Source organism: Oryzias latipes, chromosome 11 (assembly GCF_053564925.1).
Source record: "Oryzias latipes strain Hd-rR chromosome 11, Olatipes_Hd-rR_3.1".
NCBI classification, from domain to species: Eukaryota; Metazoa; Chordata; class Actinopteri; order Beloniformes; family Adrianichthyidae; genus Oryzias; species Oryzias latipes.
In genome coordinates this window covers 22,918,592-22,934,257 of record NC_136247.1, presented here as the reverse complement: position 1 = coordinate 22,934,257, position 15,666 = coordinate 22,918,592, and the positions used below count along the sequence as shown (strand labels likewise).

At 36.9% G+C, this 15,666-nt stretch overlaps 1 pseudogene and 2 gene segments (V, D, J or C); 1 reads left to right on the top strand and 2 right to left on the bottom strand.

Moving 5' to 3' along the window:
* Positions 1-551: 551 nt before the first annotated feature.
* On the bottom strand, positions 552-9,404 carry LOC144995558 (Ig kappa-b4 chain C region-like). The segment is given in 4 exon segments: positions 552-1,005; positions 1,915-1,996; positions 6,007-6,131; positions 9,392-9,404. Coding segments are annotated over 4 exon segments (540 nt in total).
* Positions 9,405-9,887: 483 nt separating this feature from the next.
* LOC144981328 (Ig kappa-b4 chain C region pseudogene) lies at positions 9,888-11,188 on the bottom strand (annotated as a pseudogene). The gene is made up of 2 exons (XR_013658919.1): positions 11,133-11,188; positions 9,888-10,331 (listed from the first exon to the last, which is right to left on the bottom strand). The product of XR_013658919.1 is annotated as an Ig kappa-b4 chain C region pseudogene (transcript).
* Positions 11,189-12,508: 1,320 nt separating this feature from the next.
* Positions 12,509-13,235, top strand: LOC111948178 (Ig kappa chain V region 2717-like). The segment is given in 2 exon segments: positions 12,509-12,735; positions 12,840-13,235. Coding segments are annotated over 2 exon segments (378 nt in total).
* Positions 13,236-15,666: the final 2,431 nt, after the last annotated feature.

Sequence of the window (15,666 nt, the reverse complement as noted above, 5' to 3'; positions counted from 1 at the left end):
CATAAATATGTTTTCATATATTGTAAAAAAAAATAGTGTCATTCCATTCAATTTGCAGTACAAAAAGATGCATTAGATTTTTGTTTTTTGGAAGATTTGAAAATCAAACAACAAACTGCTAGATAGGTTTTTTTGTAAAAATGTGTGGGGTATTTTGTTTTCAATTTACATTTTTTTCCAAGCTTTTGACTACTACTGTTTTTATTGTTTCAGGTCAAAATAAGAATTCTGAAATCCTCCTGAGGTTAACAAACCTCGTCCTTCTTTTCAGTTTTAAGCATTTAGTTCCTTTTAACAAACTCTTTAACCTCGTCAGGCTGTATGTCGCTAATTTGCAACATGCCATGAAATTAAGGACAAGACCGAATTTAGCATCACCATAAAAGGCAAGAAAAACAAATGAATACTTTTCATATAATTGGAAAGAAGTCGAGTGTGAAGGGGTTGGGGGTTTTCTTGTTTGTTTTCTTGTTTATTTTATTCCTCAACATATTTTATCACAATAAAAATACGACTTTGCTTCTGACATAAATAAGAGTCTTGGAAGGAAATCAGTCAACAAAAGGTATTTTTATTTGCAGATAATTTTTACTTGATAAACTGTAACAAATTAAAAAAAGAGTTTAAGAAAAAGAATGGAAAAGAAGAACTGCATAGAAAACAGATTTATAGTCATAGTTCCAGTTCAGGACTGGGAGCACTGGTCTCTCCTGAAAGTCTCTAAGACTGGATCCTTGGATCCTCTCTTGGCCTGACAGGTCACCTTCTCCCACTGGTCTGCAGAGAGCCTCAGGGTGCTGCTCCAGCTGTAGAGGCCGTCCTTCTGCAGCACCCCGGGGCTCCTGCTCTCCTCCCAGCTGCTGCTGCTGCTGCCGACCACCTCCCAGGACAGAGTCCAGTCTGAGGGGAAGCCCTTGTTGGCCACACACATGAGTGTGGCCTTCCCCTGCTGCAGCTCCTTCGTGGAGGGGGACAGCACTGTCAGCAAGGGGGTCACATGACCCACTGCAGGGAAACAGAGAAAACATTTTAGAGCTGAGATGAAACTGCTGAGTGTTTCACTTCCCTCTCTCAGCTTCACTGATGAACCACAGAAACAGAAGTTTTTCAACTAAAGAAAAACATGAAAAAAAGAACATTTTCCATTTCTATCACTTCTTATGGTTAATCATTTCTTACAGTAACATTTTTAAGCATTTGTGTTTTTCCACTTCATTCCAGAGTCTCATTTATGTTTCAGCATTTACAGCTGCAAACATTTCTCAATGGAAAATTCATCTTCTGTGTTTTTAAGCCTTACTTTATAATGTTAATTCATGTTCTGATAGTCACAATAAATTATCATCAAATACACATTAAAATGTAACTATAATCTGTTCAAACTGATCTCTATCATTCATCAAAGTGCAGCTTTGTTCATTTTCAATTATTGTCACTAAAAGCTCATTAGAAGATTCTGACAGAAACTGACAACAAGGCTCAGCGTTGTCATGAAATTATTGAACAGAAACACAAAAGGTTCTTCTGATTCACATTTTAGAACAGACTTTTTTTCTTTGAGAAACATTAAGAAAGATGAGGAAGTTACAGATGTTTGAAACTATGAATACATTCCTGCTGTTTCTTTGACATTTTTATACAAATAAATTCATAATTTACAGATGTCATGACTGAATAACAGTTTAATGTTTGATAACAGCAGAGACTTAAAGTTAAAGTAACACGTCTATAATAACATTTTAAATTGCATTCACAGATACATTTTTTAAAGATGTCCTTTTTTAGAACTAAATTAAGTATTAAAACAATTTATCTTACCTTAAAGAAAAACATTGAGTTGAGAATATTATAAAAAAATGTTTTAATGTTAATCAGACCAATAGTTGAAGTGTTTATAATGAATGAAGTACTTACAGTCAATCACCAGTCTGGTTCCTCCACCAAACGTGAGCCACAGTGATACAAACTGATTGAAGCGTCGCACAAAAACCTCTGACTGTACAGAGACACGCTCTCTGACTCTGAAACAAACAAACTCAACTGAAATGATGACAGAAAATCTAAAAAAAACACAGATTTTATTGTTACAATGTAAATTGTATTCCATTGTTGAGTTGTAAGAACATTTTGCATATTCTTTTTTACTATTGTAATAAAACATAACGTTGTAAATATTATTTCGGTAAAGCATAATCAGAAAATTCAATTGAAAGATTAAAAGCTGCCTCAAACAAATCTACAAAAAATGTATCATTTCGATTAATTTTATAAATTCACTAAACTATCACTTTTATGTCTGTCTTCAGGTCATTCTGACTGTTTTCTTTTTCTTGTCAGGGTTGAGAACATTTACTTAAACTTAAGGCTCAGGCGTGGCTCAGTGGTTCAGTTAGTTGACCATGTTGGAGGATCGTCAGTTTGATCCCCACTAGTCAACTGTTTTTGTGTCCTTGTGTCTCTCCCTGCCTCCAGTGTTGATCCTCTGGTGTGTGAATGCGTATGAATGTCTTGGTGATGGTCAAAAGGGCCATAAGCATGAACCACGCATCATTAGCTTAACATCACCCAGTAAGAATGGGGGGTGAATGAATAATGAACATACATTTTAAGCCCATTGAGTGTCTGGAAAAGCACAGATAAATCCAATCAAATTTATCTATCTATCGATCGATCGAAGTGTGGTGGAGCGATCGTGATCGAGGGCTTAGTGAGATTGTTGAATGTGTGTTTTGTAAGTGGCCATGTGCCGCTTGTTGGATGAGTGCGTGTGTGGTTCCCCTGTAAAAGGGTAAGGGTGATAAGTATGAATGTGGTAGTTTTAGGGGCATTAGTCTGTTGAGTGTTGTAGGCAAAGTGTATGGGAGAGTGCTGATTACAGTTTTTCTCAGTCGCTTTAGTACAATTCTCAGATCAGAATTGAAAATTCGTGTGTGCATTTCTCAAAACAGTTTGTACAAACTGCAAAACACTATGGATTTCTTGCAAAAGCCTGTAACTTGCTCAAAATCTTTAGTTCATCTCTCAAAACTTAGTCTTTATTTCATTGAACATGTCAGTGCCATCAGAATGTCAAGTCCTTGTGTCATTGTCTACGAACAAGACGGTCAAATTACTTAGTCATGTTGTCAATATAACTGTGTACTTTAGATGGGGGTTCTGACGTAAACTATGGCTAAAGTTTTGATGACAATTATTGTAAATGTAAGTTACACCTTTTTTGTTTGATTGCAAGAGACTGGACAAGATTCACATTTACACTTTTATTGTTCACATTGTACTTTGTTGACATACCATGTCATACCAACATAGAAAAACCCACAGGAAACAGTAACACAAAGGGAAAAAAAAGATAGGACAATATTCTGTACAACAGTACAGGCAGTGCAGTAGGAATTGGTGTGGTCTTCCTACACCTCTTGTCGTTCCTGTATGTTAGGCCACAAATTCTCATCCACATCACAGCGAATATCCTCTCTTGCAATGCAGGGAAATATGTTTGTCACATTATGACAACTTGGTCAACCATTTTGCAGTTAATGACTTATACGATGAACTAATGACTGGGTGTTTTTAGGAGTAAGACTATTGCACAGTGAACTATATAATACATTGTGATCAACATGACATAAACTATTGACAATTGACAATTGACTATTGACAAGACTGGATGACTGACAGCTGTCCTTCATCACAGCAGAAGACACAGAAATCCTCCTCCTCCTCATCCAAAACATGACTGTGATCTGCGTCCTCATCTGGACTCTCCTCTGCTGCTGCTTCACAGGTAAAGTCCAGAGAATCCAACTCCTCTCCTCTATGAACATCCGTTCCTCTGAAATGAAGGCCACAAAAGCATGAAGCTGCTTTCTGTTTCTGTCTCTGTATCCTCAGAGTCCAGAGGACAGGTCACAGTGACTCAGCCTGGAGCAGTGAGCTCTGCTGTGGGAGGATCTGTCTCCATCTCATGTAGAACCAGTCAGAATGTTTATTGGAGCAGCTATCACTATTTAGCCTGGTACCAACAGAAAGATGGAGAATCTCCTAAACTACTGTTCCATCATGTTGGCAGCAGAGTATCAGGGACTCCAACTCGTTTTACAGATGGTGGATCAAACTCTGATTTCACTCTGACCATCAGTGGAATTCAGGCTGAAGATGCAGCAGTTTATTACTGTCAGAGTTTTCATGTCATCAACAGTCAGCATGTGTTCACACAGTGAAAAACAGTCGTACAAAAACCTCCCTCATTCAGGCTGAACAGAAACTGAACTGACTGCTGCAGCTGGAAGATGCTGCAGACACTGAAACAGTTCACTGAACATCCATTCTAAAAAACACACAAACACAATAGACACCTTATGTGGCCAGATAGAATGAACTGCTCCCAATTTTACTCAGTGTTCACAAAAAAACAGTTTAAGTCAGATAATAATGTCAACCTCTGTATTTCATTTACTAATTGCAAAAATAGATTTGATATTTTGTTTAAAAAAAATCTGAATATTCTGACTAAGACACATAACAGAACACCACTGAGATAAACTGTGATTCCATGATTTAAGTTCTTATGATAACAGGGAACAGGCTGTACAAAAAGCAGGGCATATGAACATGCACTGAAAGTTGAAACCAGTTGAATTTTGACGAACCAGGGTGTCGGGTTTGGTGGTGAATTATGGGAAGCATCCTTTTCAAAACGTGAAAGTGCCAACCTTTGGAAAATTGACAAATTGTACAACAAAAACAATTGTAAAAAACTTAAACAGCATTAAACAGCTTTATGGTCATGATATTTCAGTAAAAGGTGAATAGTGGCTCCATTATCATCAAAGCAAGTATTCATGCTAAGGTTTTATTTGTTCCTAAATTTTAATTCCAGTTTTCTGATAATATTGATGATGAGGATGATCTATGGTCATTCTGGAGTCAGTGGTAGCATTTCCATAGAGACACTTTGCATCAGCAGCTCCATGCTCCAGTGCTCTGGGAGACTTTATAGTCCTGAGAGTTGAAGACTGGATGACTGACAGCTGTCCTTCATCACAGCAGAAGACACAGAAATCCTCCTCATCATCCTCATCCAAAAATTCAAAACTCCAAACATCTTCCTCTTCTGGTTCAAGACAAGGAAAAAAAGTATTTGATTTAAAGATGTAAATTTAGATTTAGTCAAAAAAAATGTAATCATTTTATTTTCTATATATATGTTTGTTCCAAGGAATTTAAAACTTGAATCTTAAATATAATAATTAGATAACATTAACTTTTAGTATTATATTAAAAAATCTTTGAAAAATATGGAAAGTGATTCATGTGAAATCAGTGAAAATGATTTTCTTTTTTTATTGTATTTAGATAAACTCACTCAGGATTAAGTTGTTCCGTTGTTTTTATCTGTCTATAAACCCATCCTTCATGTTCAGGACAGCTTTGCTCATTGAAGTCTGTTTTTTCAGTCAACTTTCATTGTTATTTCAATGTTTTTGATGTTATTTGTTCATTAAGTATTTTTGAAGTTTAATTTTCAGTACAGATGATGGAAAAAAATTAAAGCCTTTGGTTAATTTTTAAAAAACGTCTCAGTAATGAAGAAGATAACCGATGCTAAAAGTCAGTGATTTGATAACAAACATGTTTTTTAGTTATGTTATATAAAATAAACTGAACCCTGAACAAAAAAGATTCATAATCAAACTGGAGACATTTGTATTTATTTGAAGACAACACAAAACTTGAAAAGAGCAAAGGACTAAAGTAAGAATAGATTTAAAATCATTTTAAAGAGAGAGTTAGTCAGCAAGAGAGTCAGAAATTTCCAGTTCAGGACTGGGAGCACTGGTCTCTCCTGAAAGTCTCTAAGACTGGATCCTTGGATCCTCTCTTGGCCTGACAGGTCACCTTCTCCCACTGGTCTGCAGAGAGCCTCAGGGTGCTGCTCCAGCTGTAGAGGCCGTCCTTCTGCAGCACCCCGGGGCTCCTGCTCTCCTCCCAGCTGCTGCTGCCGACCACCTCCCAGGACAGAGTCCAGTCTGAGGGGAAGCCCTTGTTGGCCACACACATGAGTGTGGCCTTCCCCTGCTGCAGCTCCTTCATGGAGGGGGACAGCACTGTCAGCAAGGGCGAGGCATCACCTAGGAGACACCAATCAGCTTAGAGCAGCGTTTTTCAACCTTTTCTGAGCCACGGCACACTTTAACCTTAAAAAAAATCCCGCGGCACACCAGCATCCAAAAATTAAAAAAAAAGGAGAAACTCATAGTCTGTTTTGATCTACAGCCCCTCCACAATCTCACATGCATTTTTGAGATAATTGTTACAGAAAAAGCTGGAAACTGCAGCTTTTTTTTTTCTAAAAGATGCAATAAAAGTTAAGTTAGAAGATTTAAAAACAGTTTGTTGTGTGTTCGTTGGTTTCAAGACGTTTAACAACAGATCTCCTTATGCGCTGTCACTCTCACAATCCAATGCATCATGGGAGATGTAGTGCATGAAACGGCCGAAGATCGCTTTTCGGAGCTTCATTGTTTTGTTCACTTGTTCCACGGTCTGATACCGGACTCTGTGGAAAGCTACACCGCTAAAGACGAGCTTTAGCTGGTATTTTTGTTAGAACTGAGCGACTTTACGAGCTAAATCGGGACAAGGAAGTGAAGACTTTAAGCACTTCTGATTGGTCAGACCGATGACATGTGATTAAGCCCCTCAAGAATGATTGGTGGAGACAGTTAAAGCGACGGGACTTTTCCCAAATACAGCCGAAGGTGCAGCTGAATCGCGTCATTCTTATCAAAATGTCTTTAATAAAATAAAATAAACGCAAAGAAAAAGTATTTTACGATCTTTTATATTCCTAACTCCTCAGTGTTTTATCAGGGCCTGTTTGGATGAACACAGAGCTGAATCCTGGAGATGGGAAATTTTTTTGATCAGTTAATGAGGGCAATTTCCCACGGCACACTTGACCATCTCCCACGGCACACTAGTGTGCCGCGGCACACTGGTTGAAAAACACTGGCTTAGAGGACAGGAACCACACAGCTGTCAATCAAAAAGCTCTCATTGGATGCAGTGGTTTCAGTTTGAAGAAGGTTTCTGTTCAGGTGTTTTTCTGCTCCATCAGTCATTGATTCACACATTGTTTCACTTCCTTGAAGAAATCTCTCATGCAGATCAGCAACAAGACAAACTTCAGTTTCTACTGAAAAATGTCAAACTGGGTTAGAAAAAGAGCAGATGCATCTTTATGCATAAAACAAGTTTGGACTGAATGTCTTTAAACAGCTTCATCATACATTAAAGAAATGTACAAATTAGGACAAAAACATAACAATCATGTCAGTTTTCTGTGTCATGTAGAAATTCCTCAAGTAATATAAAAAATACACATTTTGAAGTAAAACATTAAAATCTATTTTGAAAGACAAACGTCTTTTTACAAAACTGAATTAATGCTCACTATGTCCACATAATAATTAATTTATCCTTTAACACAACACAATGTTTATAAAAGAGAAATGAACAATAGTAGAACGTTGATTAAAAAGTAAACTTTTTCTTTACCTTCAGGTAAATTTGAGTTAGATCCAACTAAATATTCAGATAATATTTAAAAATGTATAAACTTCCAGTCTTGTTTCTCCATTAAAGTCCATCACAGTGATACAAACTGACTGTAATCTCATACAAAAACCTCTGACTTTACAGACGCGCTCTCTGACTGACAATCTAAACTAAATGTTCCAAATTTTTTTATTTTCCACTGGAAGACATATTTTATTTCATATCTACTTTTTAGAATTTATAATTAAATGTTTCAAAATGTCTAAAAAAAGTCAATGTTGTGGTTTCTATTGTCCTGCTGCTTTCTGTCAGCTGTCATGATTCATCTACACATACAGATAATTGAAACAAATAGCTGTTATGTGTTTCCTTTGATCAATATGTTTCACCTTGAGTAGTAATTTTTAAAGTCACTCAGATTCTAATTTATGCGTTTGGAGACCACAAGAATAATGGAAGCAAAATGAAAAAAACTTCAGTAATTGAAAACAAAAACAACTGTAAAAACACTTAGATGTCCTCACATCACATTCAACAACTTTATGGTCATGATATTTAAAAAAAAAAAAAGCTCAAAGTCGCTCCATGATCATCTGAAACCAAGTAATACTGTTGAGGATTTATTTGTCCATAAAATATTGCTTTCAATTTTCTGATAATCTTGATGATGAGGATGATCCATGTTCCTGTTGGAGTCAGTGGTAGTATTTCCATAGAGACACTTTGCATCAGCAGCTCCATGCTCCAGTGCTCTGGGAGACTTTATAGTCCTGAGAGTTGAAGACTGGATGACTGACAGCTGTCCTTCATCACAGCAGAAGACACAGAAATCCTCCTCCTCCTCATCCAAAACATGACTGTGATCTGCGTCCTCATCTGGACTCTCCTCTGCTGCTGCTTCACAGGTAAAGTCCAGAGAATCCAACTCCTCTCCTCTATGAACATCCGTCCCTCTGGAATGAAGGCCACAAAAGCATGAAGCTGCTTTCTGTTTCTGTCTCTGTATCCTCAGAGTCCAGAGGACAGGTCACAGTGACTCAGCCTGGACCAGTGAGCTCTGCTGTGGGAGGATCTGTCTCCATCTCATGTAGAACCAGTCAGAATGTTTACAGCAACTGGTTAGCCTGGTACCAACAGAAAGATGGAGAATCTCCTAAACTACTAATTTACTATATTAGCACTCAAGTATCAGGAACTCCAACTCGTTTTACAGGCAGTGGATCAAACTCTGATTTCACTCTGACCATCAGTGGAATTCAGGCTGAAGATGCAGCAGTTTATTACTGTCAGAGTGCTCACTACATCAACAGTCAGTATGTGTTCACACAGTGAAAAACAGTCATACAAAAACCTCCCTCATTCAGGCTGAACAGAAACTGAACTGACTGCTGCAGCTGGAAGATACTGCAGACACTGAAACAGTTCACTGAACATCCATTCTAACAAACACACAAACTCAATAGGCACCTTGTTGGAACCAGATTTAGTATAATTTGTAAATATTAATTACGTCCAGTTTACAATAATAAGAGAAAATTATATTATAAAATAAATCCTTTTTATATTTATTTTTATCAGTTACACTGGTTTTGGATCTGTTGGTTCATGACTCTTTCTTTGCAATCTTACTCACTTTTAGCCTCAGGGGGAGCTCTTTGTTAGTTTTTGGAGACTTTGGGACGGAGGAGGAAAAGGTTTTTTTAAAACAAAAAATATTTCTGAGGCCAAAAATGACAAATAAACACTGAAACAGTTCACTGAACATCCATTCTAACAAAGCCACACAATATAACAGATTTGTTCCCAATTTTCTTCAGTAGTCTCAAAGAACCATTTTTAGCCATGGTGCCTCTGGCAGCTCTCCTCCCCCTCCCCTCTCTGCTCCTGAGGATTCCCAGCCGTATTCACTCAACTCATCAACCTCCAGCAGTCTTAAGGAGATCCAGCCCTTGCTTTCATCTCCAGTTCATTGCTCCTCCATGGTGCATAGTCAGGTCACTTATGTTCTCGCTCTTAAAGATTTAACTCTTGTTAATATTTTCCTACGCCTTGTTTTCAGGAAATACATGCCACGAGTGTTGACCTAGGATTCACCTCCAGAGCTATTGGTCCTCCTCGATCACCTCGGGATTCCTGCTCATGCCAAATTGAAGTTGAAAATACAACCTTCACCTTAAAAGGCAAAAAACACTAAAGAATAATTTTTGTATAATTGCAAAGAAGTCAAGTGTGAAGAGGTAGTTTTTTTCTCTGTTTCCTTTCATATTTTTTCCTGAAAATGAAAATATGAGTTTGCTTCTGTCATAAAAGAGAGTCATGGGAAGAAATCAGTTGGCAAAAGGTCTTTTTATTGCAGATAGTTTTTCCTACATTAACTGTAACAAGTCAAAAAAGAGTTTCAGAAAGAGAATAAAAGAAGAACTGCATAGAAAACAGATTTATAGTCATAGTTCCAGTTCAGGACTGGGAGCACTGGTCTCTCCTGAAAGTTTCTATGACTGGATCCTTGGATCCTCTCTTGGCCTGACAGGTCACCTTCTCCCACTGGTCTGCAGAGAGCCTCAGGGTGCTGCTCCAGCTGTAGAGGCCGTCCTTCTGCAGCACCCCGGGGCTCCTGCTCTCCTCCCAGCTGCTGCTGCCGACCACCTCCCAGGACAGAGTCCAGTCTGAGGGGAAGCCCTTGTTGGCCACACACATGAGTGTGGCCTTCCCCTGCTGCAGCTCCTTCGTGGAGGGGGACAGCACTGTCAGCAAGGGGGGCACATGACCCACTGCAGGGAAACAGAGAAAACATTTTAGAGCTGAGATGAAACTGCTGAGTGTTTCACTTCCCTCTCTAAGCTCAGTAACCATGGTAACAGACAGGCATCACCGATGAACCACAGAAACAGAAGTTTCTCAACTAAAGAAAAACATGATTAAAAAAAATAACATTTTCCATTTCTAACACTTCTTATCGTTTAACTTTAATTCATGTTCTGATAGTCACAATAAATTATCATCACATGAACATTAAAATGTAACTATAATCTGTTCAAACTGATCTCTATCATTCATCAAAGTGCAGCTTTGTTCATTTTCAATCATTGCCACTAAAAGCTCATTAGAAGATTCTGACAGAAACTGACAAAAAGGCTCAGCGTTGTCTTGAAATTATTGAACAGAAACACAAAATGTTCTTCTGATTCACATCTTAGAACAGATTTTTTTCTCTGAGAAATATTAAGAAAGATGAAGAAGTTACAGATGTTTGAAACTATGAAAACATTCCTGCTGTTTCTTTGACATTTTTATACAAATAAATTCATAATTTACAGATGTCATGACTGAATAAAAGTTTAATGTTTGATAACAGCAGAGACTTAAAGTAAAAGTAAAACATCAATAATAACATTTTAAATGCATTAACGGATACATTTTTGAAAGATGTCCTTTTTTTTAGAACTTAATTAACTATTAAAACAATTTATCTTACCTTAAAGAAATACATTGAGTTGAGAATATTATAAAAAATGTTTTAATGCTTCTCAGGCTAAAAGTTGAAGTGTTTATAATGAATCAAAAGTACTTACAGTCAACCACCAGTCTGGTTCCTCCACCAAACGTCCACCACAGTGATACAAACTGATTGAAGCGTCGTACAAAAACCTCTGACTGTACAGAGACACGCTCTCTGACTCTGAAACAAACAAACTCAACTGAAATGACAGCAAAAAATATCTGAAAATGACACATCTTGGTTTTAGAATTTAAATATAATATTGTAAATGTGTTTTTTTATTCCAAATACTGTAAATAATGCTTGATTGCTTTCTTTCTTCATAAACGGTTTAAATAACTAACTTTATGTTACAATGATGAATCACTACCTGTTTCCTCAAATATGGTAAAACTTCATCTTTAAAAATTAAACTAGCATTTGGACAAACTGAGCAATTTTCCATTATTTACAGAGTTACAGAGCTGGTAAAATTATGAAGTAAAACAAGTTTTGCCTAAAATTATTGATTAATCATTGTAGTTGTTTTGTTTACAAAATAGGTTTCATGTTGCATCCTGGGAAAATGTAATACACTTAGTTAAATTTACCAAACTATTATATAAGTTTTAATTTGAAAATAAATACTTTTAAAAAAGGTTAAACACAAAAGTAAACATATGCATCTTAGTAAAATATATTATATTATTTGATACGAATCTTAAAGAATAAGATATATTTCAGATGTTAAATCCTATTTTATCAAGAAATGTTAAACAAAATAAATCATCAGATATTTTTCCAATAAATGTTTTGATTTGGCAAAAAATAGTGATGCTTCACATTTCCTTCCAGATGTATTTCCTTATTAATCCTAAACCTTTTAATTCTTCAATCTTGTTTCAAATATGGTATCTATACATTAAAAAATTAATAAAAATAAAGTTTTAGTGTTCAGAGTAATTTTTTCAATGTCCTCTTTTTTATTTCTGCATCTCAAAGACTTTTTTACACTGAAAACAGACAAACTGACATGACTCAGAATTTTGACTTTAATGCTGTTTCATGTTACAAAAGATGTTGACTTTTTAATCTAAGATTCACAACGAATGATGTAAAACAAGATAATAAAAAATGTAACAGAAGTTTGATTCTTGCAAATGTTGAGTTTGATGCAGATTTAAGGAAACTTGAAAGAAACTTTAATGTCAAACTTCATAAAAATGTAATTTTTTTTCTCATTAATAATCTGAAACGAAAAATTTATATTTTTTCATTTTCATATAACTATATATAAGAATCCAAGTTCCTGTTGGAGTCAGAAGAAAGTTATTTAATTAGAATTGTGATGCTCTATAAACTGTAGTAAAAACTTTTTTTACATACATTTGGAGAAAGAAATTACATCAATAATCATTAACACATATATGATTAAATTATTGACAATCATAACAGTGAAGATGATCCATGTTCCTGTTGGAGTCAGTGGTAGCATTTCCATAGAGACACTTTGCATCAGCAGCTCCATGCTCCAGTGCTCTGGGAGACTTTATAGTCCTGAGAGTTGAATACAGGATGACTGACAGCTGTCCTTCATCACAGCAGAAGACACGCAAATCTTCCTCATCATCATCCAAAACATGACTGTGATCTGCGTCCTGATCTGGACTCTCCTCTGCTGCTGCTTCACAGGTAAAGTCCAGAGAATCCAACTCCTCTCCTCTATGAACATCCGTCCCTCTGAAATGAAGGCCACAAAAGCATGAAGCTGCTTTCTGTTTCTGTCTCTGTATCCTCAGAGTCCAGAGGACAGGTCACAGTGACTCAGCCTGGAGCAGTGAGCTCTGCTGTGGGAGGATCTGTCTCCATCTCATGTAGAACCAGTCAGAATGTTTATAACAACAACTATTTAGCCTGGTACCAACAGAAAGATGGAGAAACTCCTAAACTACTAATTTACCTTTCTAGCACACGAGCATCAGGAACTCCAACTCGTTTTACAGGCAGTGGATCAAACTCTGATTTCACTCTGACCATCAGTGGAGTTCAGGCTGAAGATGCAGCAGTTTATTACTGTCAGAGTTTTCATGTCATCAACAGTCAGTATGTGTTCACACAGTGAAAAACAGTCGTACAAAAACCTCCCTCATTCAGGCTGAACAGAAACTGAACTGACTGCTGCAGCTGGAAGATGCTGCAGACACTGAAACAGTTCACTGAACACCAATTTTTGGGCGGCAGTGGCTCAGGCGGTTGAGCAGTTGTCCAATGATTGAAGGGTCAGCAGTTTGATCCCTGCTCCCTCCAGTCAAATGTTGTATCCTTGGGTATGATACTTCACCCTCCAGTGTGAATGTGCATGAATGTCCCGGTGATGGTCAGAGTGGCCGTAACTGCAACCTGGCAACCTGGCAACCACACCTCGGTCAGTCTGCCCTAGGACAGTTTTGGGCACATCAGTAGTTTACCATCACCCAGTATGAACAAGGAGTGAATGAATAATGAACACAATGTAAGTGTTTTAGCATCTGGAAATGTGTGGATAAATCCAATCCATTATTAGTATTATTCTAATAAACACACAAACACAATAGACACCTAATGACCAGATTTGTTCTCAATTTTTTCAGTAGTCTTTCAGAAACAGTTTAAGACAGATAATATTGTGAAATTCTGTCAATAATTTATTCGTCACATATTTGTGTTTTCATATTTTGTAATAAAAAATGTGTCATTTCATTCAATCTGCAGCACAAAAAGATGCATTTGATTTTGTTTTTTGAAAGATTAGAAATTGCAAAAATACAATGTTCTTCCAGCTTCCTGTACACAGGAACAGTTCTTTTCCAGATAAATGAAAGGGTTTAGTTGCAGTTTGGTCGCTGGGTGGAGTTTGATGCTGAGTGTTTACAACAGTGAAAGAAGCAGATGATTGTCCTGACATCAACTAAAAAGGATCTGTTTATCTTATGAAACTGTGCAATAGAAATGTGTCTAGTTTATCTGTTTATGTTTATGTGTTTCAAGAACAAGTGGGTCCAAGCTTTTGACTGCTACTGTATTTATTGTTTCAGGTCAAAATAGGTATTCTAAAATCCTCCTGAGTTTAACAAACCTCGTCCTTCTTTGCAGTTTTTTGCATTTAGTTCCTTTTAACAAACTCTTTAACCTCTTCAGGCTGTATGTCGCTAATTTGCAACATGCCAATGGACAAAACCTACATTTAGCATTACCTTAAAAGGCAAAACCACTAAAGAACTTTTTTTGATTGAAATGAAGTCAAGTGTGATTCTATGTGTTTTTATTCCTCAACATATTTTATTACAATAAAACTACAAGTTTGCTTCTGTCTGTGTTGGGTATTTTGTTTTTCGTTTCGTATTTTTGCAGAAGTTGCACTTATGACATAAGCAAAGGAAAATACAACCTTCACTTTAAAAGGCAAAAAACACCAAAGAATAATTTTTATATAATTGAAAGGAGGTCAAGTGTGAAGGGGTTGTCTTTTTTCCTGTTTCCTTTCCTATTTATGTTATTACTTACAATAAAAATACCAGTTTGCTTCTGTCATAAAATAGAGTAATGGAAAGATATCAGTCAACAAAAGGTCTTTTTATTTGCGAATAATTTTTCTACATGAACTGTAACAAGTCAAAAAGAGTTTAAGAAAGAGAATAAAAGAAGAACTGCATAGAAAACAGATTTATAGTCATAGTTCCAGTTCAGGACTGGGAGCACTGGTCTCTCCTGAAAGTCTCTAAGACTGGATCCTTGGATCCTCTCTTGGCCTGACAGGTCACCTTCTCCCACTGGTCTGCAGAGAGCCTCAGGGTGCTGCTCCAGCTGTAGAGGCCGTCCTTCTGCAGCACCCCGGGGCTCCTGCTCTCCTCCCAGCTGCTGCTGCCGACCACCTCCCAGGACAGAGTCCAGTCTGAGGGGAAGCCCTTGTTGGCCACACACATGAGTGTGGCCTTCCCCTGCTGCAGCTCCTTCGTGGAGGGGGACAGCACTGTCAGCAAGGGCGAGGCATCACCTAGGAGACACCAATCAGCTTAGAGGACAGGAACCACACAGCTGTCAATCAAAAAGCTCTCATTGGATGCAGTGGTTTTAGTTTGAAGAAGGTTTGTGTTCAGGTGTTTTTCTGCTCCATCAGTCATTGATTCACACATTGTTTCACTTCCTTGAAGAAATCTCTCATGCAGATCAGCAACAAGACAAACTTCTGTTTCTACTGAAAAAATGTCAAACTGGGTTAGAAAAAGAGCAGATGCATCTTTATGAAGAAAACAAGTTTGGACTGAATGTCTTTAAAAAGCTTCAACATACAATAAAGAGGTGTAAAAATTAGGACAAAAACATAATAATCATGTTAGCTTTCTGTGTCATGTAGAAATTCCTCAAGCAATATAAAAAATAGATATTTTGAAGTAAAACATTAAAATCTATTTTGAAAGACAAACATATTTTAACAAAATTGATTTAACTCACACTATGTCCACATAATACTTAATTTATCTTTTAACACAACACAGTGTTTATAAAAGAGAAATGAACAATAGTAGAAAGTTGTTTAAAAAATAAACTTTTTCTTTACCTTCAGGTAAATTTGAGTTAGATCCAACTAA